Here is a 20,095-nt window from a genome sequence, read left to right on the forward strand (position 1 = left end):
AGATTATACAGTTCTCTACTTGACCTCAGGTCACAATTAGCATTTTCTGTAAATAAATAAATACATTACCTAATGAAAAATAACCTTCTAGAATGATCCTGCAGTAGTCTGTGATCATGAGACTAGTATATTTCCTGTCAGATGCCATAATTTTGATAGTTCAGTGGCTAACAAACATTCAACTGTCCTCAGTGTTTATTTATACCTTCATATGTAATTCTGAAAATCTGAATGATCGGACAATACCCAAGTTTTCTCTGTGATAATCACATAAATTCCCAAGCTTAAATTTCTCTCTTAGAGAATCAGAACAAATGAGGATTTAAATTTGTAAAAATAATATTTTAAAACAAGCCTGTATAAATCATTATGGTCCTTGTAAGATTTATACAGTAAAACTGTATGTCAAAGACCATTATTACAAGTGTCCTCTGACTTTTCCTACCTCATTTTAGATATTTTGCCTTTTTTATTGGGATGTGAAGCCAGAGTGCAATGTCTATTGAAGAGAATGAATTGGCAGAAACAATGTGGTGTCAGCATAGGTAACTCCTTACTACAAGTCTAGTAAATTTTAATGGCCGTATATTGAGCTCTTCCTGCATTAAATCGATAGAAGGATTTATCATCTCAGCAACCGCAAGTGTAATATTTTTTATGTCATCAACTCATTGGCAGATGAGATAAAACTGCTGCATTGATGAAATACGTCCTGGATGCCAGGTTAGAGGAAACTCTGACTAAAAGACTGTAAACCTGAACTTTTCTAACCTCCTTATTATGATTAACCATTCTGTCTTTAAAGGATCAGCATCATCAAGCGGCATATCTTGTTCAAAGTATATGTTGTTAAAACCACATAATGCATAAACTGCTTTCATGGTTGCACAATTGGTTCTGCCATAAATCCTCTGCATGTGTATTTACCATACATAATGACCAATGTAAATACGGTCTTTTGGTCTTTTTTCCCTCTTATTAAGTTACTTGTTATTCAGGCAGATGAGGCTCTATAAGTAGTAACTGAGTCATCTTTTTTTCTAAAAAATCAGTCATTATTTTTCTTGGGAACTTATAGAGTGAATGAATATTTTCAAGTAATCTTGATGGTTTTCTAATGCAGGATCTGTACTTCTGAATTGTGAATGATTGTGATATTTAAGAGTGTGTGTGTGATTTGGATTTTAAATGAAGCTTTAAAATATAAAAAATTCAGTCATATCGCTACGATGTCTGCAGTGTGGTAGTTTATAGTGATGTCTAGCTCTGGGACATCATGCCACAGACATGTAGCATGATGTCCCGCCAAGTCACATTATCCTGGCACCAGACCAACCAGTCCTAATACTAACTTCTTAAAGCTGAGTGCCTAGCGATGCAGCTGTTAGTACCATTTTTATAAGTCTTTATTATGACTCGGTTGTGGTTTGAACTCACAACCTCCCACATCCGAGGTGGCCGCTCTAACCACAAGGCCACTGTCGGGGTGCATTTGATATTTAAGAAATAAAGCACTGTTAATCCAGATACATTGTCTGGCATTGTTTTGAGTGAAGGACTAGTGAAGATTCAATACGACTAGTAAATTTCTCAATATGCAAGTCCTTCTGGCAATATGGAAATGTTTGTAAAATTCAAGGCCTTTATTTACACACAAAAATAGTTAGATTTTCCTAAACTGCTTGCTTTGTAATTTTTATAAATTTATGCAAGCACAAATTATATAAGAAATAAATCAAAGCAATGTCTGATATGAAAGGAAGAAACATTAATATTTAGAGTGTCTATTTTTAAAACTATTTTAGTCAAAATCTTTGTAAGGTCATAAAATGCTTCATTTTGAGGCGTATTTAATAATGAGGCAAACATAGATTTCGATTTTAAGGTGTTAAACAAACTAGATATATCGAATGTTGGCTACACAGTAAGTTCTAAGAACTTATGTGCTCTCAACATCTAAGATGTTGGAGTGGTGTGGTCTTTGGGCGTGAGTACGACTGAAACCCTATCGAAAACAACTGACCTTGGTTGGGTGACCACATACACTTGCATGAGTTGGAACCATATAAGTATGATATTACCAGGCTCAAAATGAACAAAATTAACAATGAAAGCTCACATAGAAACATAAAAGATAACAGTAATACGGACCCGAAATGGGCAATTTTCCCTAATCTGCATTCCATCTATCATCTCAATATTTTACATCTATCGTCTCAGAAATGCATTCTGACTTGTCTTTATCACTTCCATCCACTGTTTCGTTCACCTGTGCTTGTTAAAAACGAACTGGAAATCAGTTTTTCTGTTTTTGAGAAAAATATAACTTATACATCCTGTGTTTTTAAAAGTGCTTTTTTAAGGAAACAGCTTGTGCATAAAATGGAAAAGAACACATTGAAAATCAACACTTTTTTGCATTTATTCATCAGATTTGTTCAATCATTCTGCATTTGTTTGAGTTCATTCTGCATTTGATTGTGTTCATTCTGCATTCCATTTGTGTTCATTCTGCATTCCATTTGTGTTCATTCTGCATTCCATTTGTGTTCATTCTGCATTCATCTGAGTTCATTCTGCATTCATCTGAGTTCATTCTGCATTTATTTGAGTTCACTGCATTCCATTTGAGTTCATTCTGCATTTGATTGTGTTCATTTGGCATTCATTTTGAGTTATTCTACATTTCATTTATGTTCATTCTGTTTGTTTCAATGCCATAATTGCTCATTTCAGAAACTAAAAAGTCAACCAAAACAAAACTCTGAGAACTCACATGATCTTCAAAGGTGACATCACAAATGACTCCATCTTGTGACGCTTTAGCTCCAGGTTTGATGATCATCTCATCAATGAATTGAGCATAGGTTTTCCTGTAAAAAATACAGTGTAAATAAGCTTACTGGAGTGTGCATTATACATTTGTCTTTACTAACAGAAAGTATCTCACCTGCATAAAAAGTCAGACACACAGTATACGTGGTTTATTTCACCCATGTCAGTTTATGGCATACAGGTCTTTTGCATTATTTCTGCACCAAATTTACCTTCATCTCCAGTTTTGCAAAAAATAGAAATACTGTTATATACCGTTCAACTGTACATCATTGCTCCATTTTGTACTAAACCCGACCATGTAAATTAATGACTATTTGTATATTGTCCATAGGGTAACAATCTGTAACAAGGGTATAATTTTTGGTCTAATCCCCTGCAGTCAGCAGGGTTGGGTGGAGGTGTCAAAGGCCAAATGTACCATGTACCCAAATATCAATTACTGTGTCACTTTTTGACCAAACCTATCAACATGCAGACATAGCAAGACACACAACACAAATATGATAATGGGTGTCACTAAAGTACTTTTCATTTGCATACAAATGTTCACATTGAGATGGCTTGTCTGAGTTGAGTGGCAATTGCTTCATCTCCTGTGACGGAAAAGGAACGACTCATCAAGCCCAAAATATAGCCATAGGTTAGTAAAGATTTTTCTTCTTTCAGTTTCAATGATCTTGACATCTGATCCAATGACCTAAAATTAGTAGGTGTATTTCATGCCTCTAATGCAAGCTATCCATAAAGTTTGGTTACGGTTTGAAGCATAGGATTTTAGTATTTTTTGTGGAAACCATTTTCCTTCTTGGAGTCCATTTAACCTTGACCTTTAAATTCCAAAATCAATAGGTGTTTTCCATAATCTCAAGTGAGAGGCATCAACAATCAACAAAGTTTGGTCATGATTTGGTACATTAGTAGTACAAAAGTACATAAGTAGTTTTATGGAAATTTCTTTTTCTCGCAGTCCCCATGACCTTGACAGTTGACTTTTTGACTCTAAATAAATAAGCATCTTCCTTGTCTCAAATGCAAGCCATTAACACACTGTGGTCAAAGTAGTGATCAAGTACTCTATATATTGTACCACCAATGCAAGCCATTTAAGAAGTTTTGGTCAAGATATCTGGCATACAAGTCAAGTTATTGAGTAGAAACAATTTTCCTTCTTTCAGTTTGTGTGAGTTTGACAGTTGGATTCCAAAACTGACAGATTTCTTCCTAGCCCCAAATGGTAATGGAGGACAGCAGAGTAAACTATAGTTATTGTGCAGAAACTTGGAGCATACAGATGGCTGCATGGCTGAATAATCAAAAATTTGAATATTTTACTGATTTTAATAAATTTAAGAACTTATCTCTCTGGTTCACACTAAGCATACCTCATTCTGCAATCCAGAACCTTACTTGAATGATCATGTGATCTTCCATACTTGAATGAATGATCATGTGATCTTCCTTACTTGAATGAATGATCATGTGATCTTGTTATGTAGTCCACTAATGAGATAAATGTCTTCTGCTGCATCTACAAGCAACACTATATCATTCCAGTGAATTTACCTAGTCGATAATATTTTTTATATTTTTTACACAACATGAGATAATCTTCCATGATTTTAATTTGTCTGTCAACTGCCAGATGGGGGTCAAGTTTGTTGCTTAAATTACTATTCATTTTGTAACTTTTGAATTTAAAATTAATTTCTTTCCTTACAAGAACGTTTTGTTGTGAATTTAAATATTAAAGTAGCCATTGGTTATTCTCATAAAACGTGACTGTGATAAATTGTGTTTGCTATAAAATTACTCAAGATACTTTGATTGGAGTTCACCCAGATATAAGTCTATAAATTACAATAGTTCAATCATAAAACCAATACAATGCATTAATTACTATAGATTAATCATAAAACCAATACAATGCTTTAATTACTATGGGTCAATCATAAAACCAATACAGTGCATTAATTATTATAGTTCAATCATAAAACCAATACAGTGCATTAATTACTATAGATTAATCATAAAACCAATACAATGCTTTAATTACTATGGGTCAATCATAAAACCAATACAATGTTTCAATTATTATAGATCAATCATAAAACCAATACAATGCATCAATTACTACAGATCAATCATAAAACCAATACAATGCATCAATTACTATAGATCAATCATAAAACCAATACAATGCATTAATTACTATGAGTCAATCATAAAGCCAATAGAATGCATCAATTTCTATAGATCAATCATAAAAGCTATACAAAGCATTAATTACTATGGGTCAATCATAAAACCAATACAATATTTCAATTATCATAGATCAATCATAAAACCAATAAAATGCATCAATTACTATAGATCAATCATAAAACCAATACAATGCATCAATTACAATAGATCAATCATAAAACCAATACAATGGATCAATTACTATAGATCAATCATAAAACCAATACAATGCATCAATTACTATAGATCAATCATAAAACCAATACAATGCATCAATTACTATAGATCAACCATAAAACCAATACAATATTTCAATTACTATAGATCAATCATAAAACCAATACAATGCATCAATTACTATAGATCAAAAAACCAATACAATGCATCAATTACAATAGATCAATCATAAAGCCAGGCCAATACATCAATCAGGCTGACAATTCTTTACTGAAAGGTATAGTGCCTCATTGTTTAACTGACTGAGATTGGCAATTAAAACAAAACAAGTGGCAAGTTCTGGAAATACACGTATACAAAATGGCATAAATAACAACCATTCCATCACATGGTCCAGTTTATAAATGTCACTGTTGTGGGAGAATACAAGTATAAGCTCCAGGAAATAGGCTTCTTTGAAAACACAGCTTTTGTTTATAATTGGGTAGTTGGCTTGTTATCTTAAATTCCCAAATAAAAACCACCAGATGATGACACTTGTATCAAGGTCCCTCATCCCTGAGGGGATAAATAGAGAGTAATATGTAATAACATGCATGAGGCTTGAGAATTGCCATGGAAACCAATAAGCTTGCTCAAGTTTTAACTTTGACAATGTCATTTAATTCCAAAAATGTCATAGAGTTATCTTTTACAGGTAAAACAGATGCATTTGCAGCATGTACCAAGGTTCATAAATTGTATCTAATCAGAATCCTGGAAATATATGCACTTGCAGCATGTACTAAGGTTCATAAAGAGTACATGAACATAAGCCTTGCAATGTATATACATATAGCATGTGCCAAAGTTAATAAAGTGTATCTAAGCAGAATCAATGTGCTGTGTGTACTTGTGACATGTGTCAGGGTTCATACAATATCTAAATTAAAGTTATGGCTCACCCGTGAACATCCCCCATTTATTATTACATATTCCCTTCCACCAACCCTGAAAATCCCCCATTTATTATTACATATTCCCTTCCACCAAACCTGAAAATCCTCCATTTATTAGTACATATTCCCTTCCACCAACCCTGAAAATCCCCCATTTATTAGTACATATTCCCTTCCACCAACCCTGAAAATCCCCCATTTATTATTACATATTCCCTTCCACCAACCCTGAAAATCCCCCATTTATTAATATATATTCCCTTCCATCAACCCTGAAAATCCCATTTATTATTACATATTCCCTTCCACCAACCCTGACCCAGAATCATTACCCTAAATCCATTACACATAATATGCATTCCATTCCTATGTATGTGTGTGCAAAGTTTGGGAAAACTTATTAAACAAATGTCACTGTAATTTTAGTACATGTGACTGTTGTCCCACATCAACAGAATTCAAACTTCTGTTACAGATGGTAACAACAACAGCAAAATCTGTGCCAGGTTTGATGAATTTCATCCCAGCAGTTTTAGGAAAAAATGTGGGCATTGATGACTGGGTGAACAGAGGATAACACAGTATCCCATTTCTACATGGTGGGGATAGCTATGAATGCTCTAAAATACATGCATATTGAGGATATTATATACTGGTAACTGATGTAAGATATTGTTCCCATAACTACAGATCATTAACTTTCTATAAATAGAAATAAAATTAACTTTACAAACTGCCTCATTTTAATGGAAGAAATTTTTAGTTTTAAAAATCTATTGGCTTTTGAAAACAACCTCGGCATCACAATAGTGCAACAAAATGAAAAACATGAAATCACACCAGTTTTTTGCCACTCTTATCCAACGTTTACACATTAAAAAATAGTCAATTTAAAGTTACTGCTTGCTGTCTTGAAGCCAATAATGTAAACAAAGTTCCCCATAATGTTTCACTGTAACAGAATGGACAATGAATGGATTAAAAATTTTCAATAAAATCATCACGTTACAAAACAAAATTATCAAATTTTGAATTTGCTGATATGCACTTAAAGAGATGTCTCCTAAAAAAAATAGATCGACAGATAAATAGATATAGACACCTGTTGTTAAACAACTGTCAAGGTGTAATGCTGTCCTTTACACATAGGTTCAATTTCAGCTGGATGAGTATAACATTGTCTTTTGTAAGTAGGTGTCCTTCATATGGTTGAGTTTATTTCAAAAAGTTTCAAGGAGTATTTTTTTTGTCTTACAATGGATTATTTGAACTAATTAACTACTGGTATTGGTATGCCCTCTGTGTTGGCCTCTGTGACTGCCATTTGAGTTCCAAAGTCTCTGATGGCTATTGGTATTGGTATGCCCTCTGTGTTGGCATCTGTGACTGCCATTTGAGTTCAAAAGTCTCTGATGGCTATTGGTATTGGTATGCCCTCTGTGTTGGCATCTGTGACTGCCATTTGAGTTCAAAAGTCTCTGATGGCTATTGGTATTGGTATGCCCTCTGTGTTGGCATCTGTGACTGCCATTTGAGTTCAAAAGTCTCTGATGGCTATTGGTATTGGTATACCCTCTGTGTTGCATCTGTGACTGCCATTTGAGTTCAAAAGTCTCTGATGGCTATTGGTATTGGTATGCCCTCTGTGTTGGCATCTGTGACTGCCATTTGAGTTCAAAAGTCTCTGATGGCTATTGGTATTGGTATGCCCTCTGTGGTGGCATCTGTGACTGCCATTTGAGTTCAAAAGTCTCTGATGGCTATTGGTATTGGTATGCCCTCTGTGGTGGCATCTGTGACTGCCATTTGAGTTCAAAAGTCTATGATGGCTATTGGTATTGGTATGCCCTCTGTGTTGGCATCTGTGACTGCCATTTGAGTTCACAAGTCTCTGATGGTTCAATAAAAACAAATTTTTTGGTAACTGAGAATTAAGGGGCTTATGCTGTTGTGTGCAAACTTTGTCCCCATTGGCATCCAGGAAGGTACCATATATTTTTTAAGGTTATATCAATGATGTAATGTATTAAATTCTATCATAAAGAAAAAAAACATGAATTAAATTCTATCATAAATGAAAATACATGAATTGAATCCTATTATGAAGGTAAATGCATGAATTAAATCCTATCATGAAGGTAAATGATGCATGAATTAAATTATATTATAAAGGAAAATACATGAATTAAATCCTATCATGAAGGAAAATACATGAATTAAATCCTATCATGAAGGTAAATGATGCATGAATTAAATTATATTATAAAGGAAAATACATGAATTGAATCCTATCATGAAGGTAAATGCATGAATTAAATCCTATCATGAAGGTAAATGATGCATGAATTATATTATATTATAAAGGAAAATGCATGAATTAAATTCTATCATAAAGGAAAATGCATGAATTGAATCCTATCATGAAGGAAAATGCATGAATTAAATCCTATCATGAAGGTAAATGATGCATGAATTAAAATATATTATAAAGGAAAATACATGAATTAAATTATATTATAAAGGAAAATGCATGAATTAAATTATATTATGATGGAAAATGCATGAATTAAATTATATTATAAAGGAAAATACATGAATTAAATTATATTATAAAGGAAAATGCATGAATTAAATTATATTATGAAGGAAAATGCATGAATTAAATTACATTATAAAGGAAAATACATGAATTAAATTCCATCATGAAGGAAAATGAATGAATTAAATACTATTATGAAGAAAAATGCATGAATTAAATTCCATCATAATAGAAAATGCATGAATTAAATAGTTCCGCAGTAAATGTAACTTTTGTTTGAAGAAAATTTCTGAGAAAGGGAATTATGCAATTGCTAGTAAATAATGGATAATTACTGAATTATAAAACAATCAGAAATGGAAAATTCCACAGTGCAGTCATTCTCAGGTACACTAGATAATCAAGAAATGGAAAATTCCATAGTGCAGTCTATCTTGGGTACACTAGGTAATCAAGAAATGGAAAATTCCACAGTGCAGTCTATCTTGGGTACACTAGGTAATCAAGAAATGGAAAATTCCACAGTGCAGTCCATCTTGGGTACACTAGGTAATCAAGAAATGGAAAATTCCACAGTACAGTCCATCTTGGGTACACTAGGTAATCAAGAAATGGAAAATTCCACAGTGCAATCCATCTTGCATACACTAGGTAATCAAGAAATGGAAAATTCCACAGTGCAATCCATCTTGCATACACTAGGTAATCAAGAAATGGAAAATTCCACAGTGCAGTCCATCTTGGGTACACTAGGTAATCAAGAAATGGAAAATTCCACAGTGCAGTCCATCTTGGGTATTCTAGGTAATCAAATGTATCAGTGTTCATATGGCCAAATTTAGCAACTACTTGAGAAATTCTACTGTCACCCTAGTCTAATACAGGAGAGATAGATTAGGTAGGATCATATTTGATTAGTTAAAAAAAGAGAGAGAGAGAGAGACAGCTAGAGCTAGAGCTAGGTGGAAAAAAGGATATAATAAAGCCAACCTTTGCTTTTCTTCTACTTGTTTCCATTCGGACCGCTCTCTTGGAAGATAGTTTAGAAGTAGCTGAAGTAAAACAAGATGGACTGTTATTAGGTATAAGTCCTTAATCTTGTAATTGATTAACCATGCAATTGATAAATCTTGTGACTAATTCCATGTTAAAAGCAAGAGTGATAACATGGAAGATTTTGTTGTTTGTTCGTGTTAATAACTGTACGGTCAATTAAAGTCTACTTGGGAGTACTGATGTTAAATTCTAAACATTTAGAAGCAACTGCAAATATTCAAACACTTGCATATATGACCTGATGGGCTAGGAAAATCCACTAGACACTTGCATATGTGACCTGATGGGCTAGGAAATTCCATTAGACACTTGCATATGTGACCTGATGGGCTAGGAAAATCCACTAGACACTTGCATATGTGACCTGATGGGCTAGGAAAATCCACTAAACACTTGCATATGTGACCTGATGGGCTAGGAAAATCCACTAAACACTTGCATATGTGACCTGATGGGCTAGGAAAATCCACTAAACATTTGCATATGTGACCTGATGGGCTAGGAAAATCCACTAAACACTTGCATATGTGACCTGATGGGCTAGGAAAATCCACTAAACACTTGCATATGTGACCTGATTTGCTTGGAAATCCCACATTACATCTGCATGTGTGACCTACTGGGCAAGGGAATTTCACCCAACATATGCACATATGGCCTCATGGACTAGGATATTCCACTCCCAACACTTGCATATTGACCTAATGGGCTAGGAAAATCCACTCCCAACACTTGCATATGTGACCTAATGGGCTAGAAAATTCCACTCAACACTGGAATATCTCACCAAATGGGCTTGGAAATTCCACTCCCAACACTTGCATATGTCACCAAATGGGCTTGGAAATTCCACTCCCAACACTGGCAAATGTGACCTAATGGGCTTGGAAATTCTACTCCCAACATTTGCATATGTGACCTAATAGGCTAGGATATTCCACTCCCAACACTTGCATATGTGACCTAATGGGCTAGGAAAATCCACTAAACACTTGCATATGTGACCTAATGGGCTAGAAAATTCCACTCAACACTGGAATATCTCACCAAATGGGCTTGGAAATTCCACTCCCAACACTTGCATATGTCACCAAATGGGCTTGGAAATTCCACTCCCAACACTGGCACATGTGACCAAATAGGCTAGGAAATTCCACTCCCAACACTGGCATATGTGACCTAATGGGCTTGGAAATTCCACTAAACACTTGCATATGTGACTTAATGGGCTAGGAAATTCCACTAAAGACTTACATATGTGACCTAATGGGCTAGGAAATTCCACTAAACACTTGCATATGTGTCATAGTGGTATGGGAAATTCCACTTCCACCTCTTGCAAATGTGACCTAATAGGCTACAAAATTCCAATCCCAAAACTTGCATATCTGACCTATTGGCTAGGAAATTCAACTCACAACACTTTGCATGTGCAACCAGATGGGGTAGGAAATTCCACTGAACACATGCTTATGTGACCTAATGGGTTAGGAAATTCCACTTTCAACACTTGCACACATGGGCTATTGGGCTAGGAAATTCCACTCAACACATGGTACATTAATGTAATGTGGATGATATTTCTTTGGATATTGTACTTTTGGAAATTGTACATGATCTAAGCACAATGCTAACTAAAATGACTGCTCCCTTGTGCTAACAAAATCAGCCTGAATTAGTCTAAAGTACACTATCCATAGCAGCTATTAAAATAGGGAAAAGGAATTTTGCCAGACTGGACAATAACAGCTTCTGAAAGAGCAATGAATGAATTACCAAATATATAAAATGTAAAAATAATTATTGGCTCTTTTTTTATACAATTTACCTCTGACGTTCAGGAAGTGAAAATGACCAAGTGGAGCTAGCACTTTTTTGAAAGGTACACATCTGGAGTAAGGCCAAGCTGTATACTCTATATCCCATATTACACCCATCAATCATACACCAAAATAAAAGGAATTAAAGATTATTTGAATTATACTAAGATATACAAGGTCTTTTTTAAATAGCCAGTATAACCAGTGAGGAAAGCTGGGGAAATTCTTTTCTTTAAAATTCTAACCCTATGCAAAATATGAAACTGTAGAGTGCCACCATATGGGACCTAATATGAAATAGCTGTAATAATGAGTGGTCAGTGAGGACATCCTAATCACTTTTTCACATGGCATTTTAAGCAGATTTAGTATTATGTACAATGTAGGACTAGTAAAATTTATGCAGCACAAGTAAATTTCCAGCTCATCTGCCTTGAGGGGAAAGTAGCCAACTGAATTTTTTTTAGTCCTACCCTATTAACTGTAAACCACCACCATGTCCAATGACTGGCATTGGAAAAACACTGAAGTGCCCTCCAAAAGTCCTTTGCTTCAAGGACAACTAGTTTGTGGTCCTGGACTCTTGTTTTAAAATTGTCTCTGCAGTTTGTTGCTTAACCACCTTATTTTTACCATGCAACCAGCATAATAAATTTGTAAATAAATATGGGTTGAGCCACTAAACAAAGATATTCATAGCAGAATCTTCAACAATTGTATCAAACTGAGGATTGGTCTTATAACTAAGAATGGGCTTATAATTAGATAAATATGGTAATCAGCTCCCCATTTTTAATGAAATGTACTTCCAGTTCCAAAATCATATACCAAGGATGATGACTTTATTTCATATGCAGGGTGTTGATGGAAATCAGGTTAGAAGCAAGAATCCATATTTGTTATGGAAACATAACTGGTGATGTCTGCCATCCCATGGAGATGCATCCAGATAGGCTAGAAGCAAGAATCCATATTAGTTATGGAAATGTAACCAGTGATGTCTGCCATCCCATGGAGATGCATCCACATAGGCTAGAAGCAAGAATCCATATTTGTTATGGAAACAACTGGTGATGTCTGCCATCCCATGGAAAAGCATCCAGATAGGCTAGAAGCAAGAATCCATATTTGTTATGGAAACAACTGGTGAAGCAGCAGAGAGGGCGAACAGACCATAGAATTCCGACAAACAAATAAAACAAACAAAATAAAATCATCTGTAGAAAGGTCCAGATTTTTACAAATAAACGTTTCCTTGAGATGATTTTATTTCTGTTGAAACCAACCCCATCAATAAAACCTTAGTTCGAAAAGGTAGCTGAAAAATAAAATACTCTACGTGTTTATTTATTTTTTTGTTTAATTACTGGACGACCAACATTGGTAGGCGCCCTCTCTGCTGATATTAATTAAAAAATTGTTATATTAAAAATAATGGTACATCCAGAATCTCATACTGCAAGAATAGCACGAGAGAGACTAGAAGCAATTAAAAAATTTCTTCCCATGCGAGATTCATTTAGAAAAAAAACTACAAGCGCAGCAAGAAGCACGAGTTGAATACGAAGAGGACACTAAAAAACTGTTTAAGCCCTTCACTGCAGCTACTGAGAAAGTTACAACAGTCATCAAAGAGGATCTTCTTCCGGTATCAAAACAAACAGCAGAACAAACCGAAAAAATAGCAAGAAGAACTAAACAGACAAAAAAGATTTTACGAGATCTTCCACCTGGCATAGCCAGGGAAATAGCTGTGGCTCAACCTCCACCTGTCGGCGAAGAAGTACTTGAAAGTATTGGAAAACTTTATACTGAAGTCACCGGTGTGAAGAAAGAACATACACCTGAACCCTGGCCAATAAAGGAAAATATAAAATTAATTACAAATTTTAAGGAAGGGTTTGTCGAAGATATTAGAAATACTAAAAGAGAAAAATTACCCGAAAAAATATTAGATTATGTATCTAACAAATCTGCTGTTTTAAACCCCCCTTATGAAAAAACAAAAAATGATAATTTTATTAGATGGATATATCGCATACATGCAAATAAAGGACAAGCTAGAGAGGATGATTCGAAATATAAAGCTCTTTATAAAGAAGTAAACACACTTTATAGAGAGAGACAGAGAGAGGAACAAGAACAACTCTCCCAGTATCAACTTCCTCCACCTCTGCAACAAACAGAACAAAAACAATCTTATTCACCGCTGATGTCGAAAATTAAAGAAATGTTTGGAGCGACACCACCTAAAAAATCAGAAAAAGAAAAAGAAGTATGGGGGAGTAGTCTGGGAGATGATTTTGTTTGTCCTGATAACATCATTAATGATGTGTCACGGTTAGAAGTTCTCATAGGAGGAAAACGAGCTGGAAATAATTCACCAGAAATAATTAATGAAGCATCTGATAATTTGTCGACGATTATTTCAAGGTGGTATCATGGATATCGGCGTTTACCAAGAACTTATCTATGAACTTGTTGATGACTAGTTGTTAGATAAAAAACAAATAAAAATAAGATGATCATACATAATAATCATCGTAAACCTGTACAGGTCAGAGCGGTAAACTCACGATTACCAATCTACAAAGCTACTTACGGAGATGAACTTGGTGATGTTATACAGGGATTATTCACGAGGATAGCTCCAAAAGTAGCACCCGTTGCAAAACAATTATCGATGAAAGCTATTGATATTGTTCATGATAAAGCTCCTAGTGCAATTGTCAATGCTGCTGGTAAGGCGTTCTCGGCAATCAAAGATAGACTAGCATGATTATTGTGACGAAAATCACAACCACCAGTAAAATTACCAAGTACTGAAATTATGCCTGCAGATGTCAGTAAAATAATAAATCAGGCTGCAAATAAAAAACTAGCGGAATTATCTAAAGAGGCAGAAAGAAATTTGATAGCAGATCAAAGACTCAGTGAACCAGGGAATAATATTTCAAGTTTGATATCAGGGAGTGGAGTTTCCAAGCCCGGTTTTCGTGTTAAATGAAAATAATTATAATAAAATGTTCAAGCGCGTATCCGATGAAGCATTTGATATGGAGACACCTGTCCTTAAAGATGAATCGGTACGTGATTATCAGTTTTATTCTTATGATGCACGAGTACCAGATCAACATGGAAGAACTGAACTACAAGTTCATGACACAAGTAGATACTTTTTACCTGCTGAGGCTTTTCTTGAGGTAGAAGGTACAATTGTAAGAACAACTAATGCTAATTATGCAGATGCAGTAAAAGTTGGTTTTGTCAACAACGGGATCATGGCACTGTTTGATAGCGCCACTTACATGATCGATGGAAAAAATATCGAATCGATTCAGAAAGATGCAGACGTTGCTACAACAATAATAGGATTAGCAAGATATTCTGATGATTATACAAGATCAGCAGGTCCCACAATGATGTTTGTGAAAGATAATACTGGTCACCCTGAAAGCGATCAGTATGATATAAGACGACCAAGAAATTTTGCCAATAATGCTGATGTTGATGTGTGGCCAGTGGTTAAAAATGTTAACCCAAATTTCAACTTGGGATTTGCAGCGCGTAAAAGTATGTTGCTAGGAGCTAATAGAAGTTTTTCATGTACAATTCCATTATCGCATATTTTTGGATTTTGTAGAAATGTTAGAAAGGTCATCTTTGGAGCTAGACACACGGTTGTTCTTGTGAGAAAAGGTGATGATAACGATGCTCTGTGGAGACCCGCTGGTGATGCTGGTAAAGTAGTATTATCGAAACTTTTACTGTGGATGCCGGTAATGACTCCAACGATCGCAGAAGAACAAAAATTAATTTCTTTCATGGACACTGGTGGTAAATCCTTGTTGTCATGGTTAACAACAAGCACAGATAGTATACAAACTGACGTTAACGGTCAGTTTACATGGCATATAGCATCACAACAGGGTGTTTCTTCACCACGACATATTTTTATTGCGTTTCAGACTATCGATCATTTAGGTAACACTGGACAACAAATTTTTACAAAAGTCATGTTACTGAAATAAAATTAGTCAATTCTTATCAATTTTTATGTGCTGAACACGAATATGACAGTCAAATTGCAAAATTGGCTCTAGTTTTTTTGTAATCTGCAAGAAATTAATGTTTACATAACGAAATGCATTCCAATAGTAAAAGGTCAACTGTAATAGCCTACCTATAAAAAATCAAGTCATTGACTACATCTTAGATTTCTTCGCCTGTCTCTTGTACAGCTGTTCGGGAGCATCTCTGAGGAGTGTCCAGCAGTAGTCAGCCAGCATTGTAGTGGACCATTTTCCCTGGTATCTTTGTTCCATTGTTGCGATATCTTGATGAAAACGTTCGCCGTGTTCATCACTAACAATACCACAGTTGCTAGGAAAGAAATCCAAATGGGAATGAAGGAAGTGAATCTTTAGAGACATATTGCAGCCAAGTTTCTTATACTTCATCAACATGTCTTCTACTAGTTCCTTATAGTTTTCTGCCCTAACATTTCCGAGGAAGTTTGTAGAAACTAGGCGAAAAGCATTCCATGCTTGTTTCGCGTCACCTTCCAGCAAGTTGTTGAACCGGTCATCTTTGAAAAGCTCTCGAATCTGAGGACCCACAAAAACTCCCTCTTTAATCTTTGCTTCGCTGAGTCGAGGGAATTTTTCATGCAGGTATCGGAATGCTGGCAAAGTCCGGTCAATGGCTTTCACGAAGTTCTTCATCAAACCTAGTTTGATGTGAAGGGGTGGTAGCAAGATTTTCTGAGCCTCAACCAGAGCTGGGTGTTGGATATTCTTCTCTCCAATGGCTACATTCTGCCTGTGAGTCCATTCCTTCCTCATGTAGTGCATTTCCCTTGCTCGGCTATCCCACTCGCATAAGAAACACATGTATTTTGTATATCCTTGCTGCAGTCCCATTAAAAGGGCAACTACCTTCAAATCACCACAGAGGTGCCAGCTGTACTTGTTATACTCAATGGAATTCAGTAGCTGCCTTAAGTTATCGTATGTCTCTTTCATGTGGACAGCATACGCTACTGGAATAGATGGAAGAATGTTTCCATTGTGCAAAAGCACAGCCTTGAGACTCAGTTTCGAAGAGTCCACAAATAGTCGCCATTCTTGTGGGTCATGAGTGATTTTTAAAGCATTCATGAGGCCCTCAATATCGGAACAGAATATCAGATTACTTTCCTTTCTGAAGAAAGGCTCCAATTGCTGGTGGCGCTTTCGATATGCAGTAATTGTGACATCTTCTTCTAGAAGATTCCATTGTTGGAGTCTTGATCCTAGCAATTCTGCCTTGTTCTTTGATAAGTCCAAATCACGAATCAGGTCATTTAGTTCTTCCTGTGTTATTCTGTGTGGGGTTGATGATGCACCACAGTGAAAATCTGGATCACTGCATGCTGATGGACCAGGAGAAGAACAGGTCGACTCACCTTTGTCTTCGTCAGATGAATCAAGAGAATATTCTGCTGGAGGTTCTGGAATAGGAAGTCCCTCACCATGTGGAACTGGTCTCAATGCAGACGGAATGTTTGGGTAGACTATTCTCGACTTCTTTCGCTTCGTTATTCCGCCGGAAAGAGGAGGAACCAAGCAGAAGTAACAGTCATTTAGGTGGTTGCTTGGCTCTCTCCACACCATTGGGACTGCAAACGGCATTGATGACCTTTTGCAATTCAACCACTGTGAAAGCTGTGTTGTACATGTAGCACAGCATATATGCGGAGCCCAAGGCTTGTCTTGGTCACCAACCTTGCATCCGAAGTAAAGATGATATGCCTTCTTCACTTGAGAATTGATACTTTTCTTCTGGTTGGCAAATGTCACTTCCCCACAAATATAGCAAAAATTGTCCGCGGTATTAACACACTTTCGAGGCATTACTGTTCTTTATTGTACGTAAATGGATAAAATAATAAGTTTTATGTAACAGTAGCTTGAACTGTCTCGCACGACGTCTAAAATATTTTAAATGCTGAACCTATCTGATTGGGCTTTATATAGTACACTGCTTACGTCAGCTTCAGCAGCCGCCTGGCATTAGTATAATAGGCCTACACATGTATAGTACACTGCTGACGTCAACTTACTTCAGCAGCCGCATGGCATTAGTATTGCATTGCATCAGAAAATGATGCAATCAACTGTGGATGATGTGAGCATGATGGTATTATGCAATGTTACATCATTATTCCGGATGTTGCTGCAGTCCTACTGGAGAAATTTACACAGTGAAACATAGAAAATGAGGTATATGAATATCTTCAAAACGAGAGCCAATACAAATTTTTCACGGTTATATTCGTGTTCGGCACACCAAAATACTACAGATTAGGGCCTTTTCAAGTCAGTAATGATTTCACTGTTGACCAGTGTAATCAAGAACATACACACATGATATTTGATAAACTAGGTGTCACAGATATTTCTTTACGGATAAACGGACAACAAGAACCAACAGAGAATCTACAACTAAATTATGAACAAAATCATATAGAACGTGTATATCATCGTTTAATGTCGTTCATGGGGCGTGATCAAAATGTGGATACTGGGTTGCAAATATCACAACATGATTTCAGAACTTTGTATCCGATTTATTATTTTTCATTGGAGCATCTTGATCTATCAAAACAATCTGTCGTTGATATACATCTTAAAGCAACACTGAATACAGGTGGTGTTGATTATAGAGCAATCGCGGTCATACTTAGCGATAAAGCCATGTTACTTGAAGGCGGTAGTGGTTGAATGAGAGTCGTTGATGCACCAGTGGAAAATATTAAATCGTGTTATTTAGAAAAATATATTTTATATAAAAATGTCGTATGGTCATGTTAATGTTACTCTGACTCCTGGTCAGGTAAAAAAGCTTCAATCAAAAACCGCCAACAAATGCGGTACTAAAATATCGCTAAAACGAGATCAGATTGGTGGTGGTCCAAACAAATTATCGTTGACAAAAAATCAGATTAAACATTTCAATAAAGCCCTAGAATCAAAAACTGGAGCTCAATTTCATCTTTCTCCGAGCTCCATCAAAGACATGGTTAAAACGGGTGGTATATTTCCACTTCTTGCGGCTATTCCAGCGTTAATAGCTGCTGCTGCTCCAGCCGTAGCAAAAGCAGCCATGCTAGGTGCTGTTGGAACAGCTGCTGGAATGGCTCTAAAGAAAGCAACTGGAAATGGATACAAAAAAAGGGACGCGATCTAAGATTACCAGGATCTCGTTGGGGAAGAGGTCTGAGGCTTCCACGTTAGATGTTCCAGCATCAAATTTTGATTTACTTGATGTTGCTAAAAAATTAAAAATAAAAAACTTTAGAGGTGTTTTTATGCGAGATCAATTGCCGGACCGACCAAACAAACCTGAAACAGGCATTATTAATCTAGACTCGAATTCAGGACCCGGTACTCATTGGGTATCATACGCGGTTGATCCACGTGGAATCGTTTATTTTGATTCATACGGGTTAGCTCCACCCGTTGAATTTATCAAGTATGTCGCACCACTTCACGCAAGAACCTCTGGTTCAAAAGTTTGGTATTCAACGCTACCCACACAAACAATGACAGATCCGCCCATATGTGGCCGTGAAGTAATTAATGTACTCGACGCTATATCAAAATCATCCAAACCGCCACATAAAGTCGTGTATGATTATACAAGCAACCGATTCGTTGCGCGTAAAGCATTTTAAACAACAGGTCTTATTATAATGGTTGATATTTACGGAAGAAGATCCTCACGCGTTAAGAGAAAATCCGGCGATGTTGATCTGTCGAAGTATGCGACTAAAGATGAACTTGCTGATATCATGAACCTGGCTGGAGTTGACCCAGATGAGGTTGTTTTTTTTCAAGATCGATATGGTAAACTAAAAACGAGCAATATCAGATGGAATGATATAGTTCGATGAGTACTCGGTGCAGTTACAGATAATATTCCCGTATTTACTGACAGCGGCAGAATCAGGGATTCAAGTATATCGTTTACAACAATTAGAGATGAAATTGCAAGAAGCGTTGCTAATCGTGTGAGAAACACCGGCGATACAATGACGGGTGAACTCAGCATGAACGGAAATAAAATAGTAGTTTTAAGAGATCCAACATCCGATGAAGACGCAGCAACAAAAAAATACGTCGACAACGTAGATGGTAAATTATCCACGCTGCGGGCTGAGTATGATGTTCACGTAGGTACATTTTCAAGATTTTGCAGAAACCATCAAAAAACCGCTGAAGATTTTTTTGGTTCTCCGCAAACTGTTGTCATAAAACTTTCTGATATCAAAACCAACACTGACACGATCAAACAAACACAGCAAGATATCAAGACCAACAGTGACACGATCGAACAAACACAGCAAAACATCGTAGCGGGGATTCCTGAGATCGTTAACAAAACCAGTTTGATTAAAATTCCAACTGGAATAACTCCCAGACATATCACAAACATCGTATACA

General features: G+C 36.0%; 1 protein-coding gene across 2 annotated transcripts in view; it reads right to left on the bottom strand.

Annotated features, from left to right (window-relative positions):
- The window catches only part of LOC149780023 (TBC1 domain family member 13-like), a 77,077-nt gene that overhangs the window by 38,119 nt on the left and 18,863 nt on the right, over window positions 1-20,095 (bottom strand). For both annotated transcript variants that reach the window (XM_089936768.1, XM_089936767.1), the window contains exons 4-5: window positions 9,724-9,785; window positions 2,777-2,873 (exon numbers count right to left, since the gene is read on the bottom strand). In XM_089936768.1, coding sequence (XP_089792894.1) covers window positions 2,777-2,873; window positions 9,724-9,785 — 159 coding nt within the window. The remainder of the gene's footprint in view (window positions 1-2,776; window positions 2,874-9,723; window positions 9,786-20,095) is intronic.

The sequence above is a fragment of the Sinohyriopsis cumingii genome, chromosome 16 (assembly GCF_028554795.1).
Source record: "Sinohyriopsis cumingii isolate HCF-2022 chromosome 16, ASM2855479v2, whole genome shotgun sequence".
In the NCBI taxonomy this organism is placed as follows: domain Eukaryota; kingdom Metazoa; phylum Mollusca; class Bivalvia; order Unionida; family Unionidae; genus Sinohyriopsis; species Sinohyriopsis cumingii.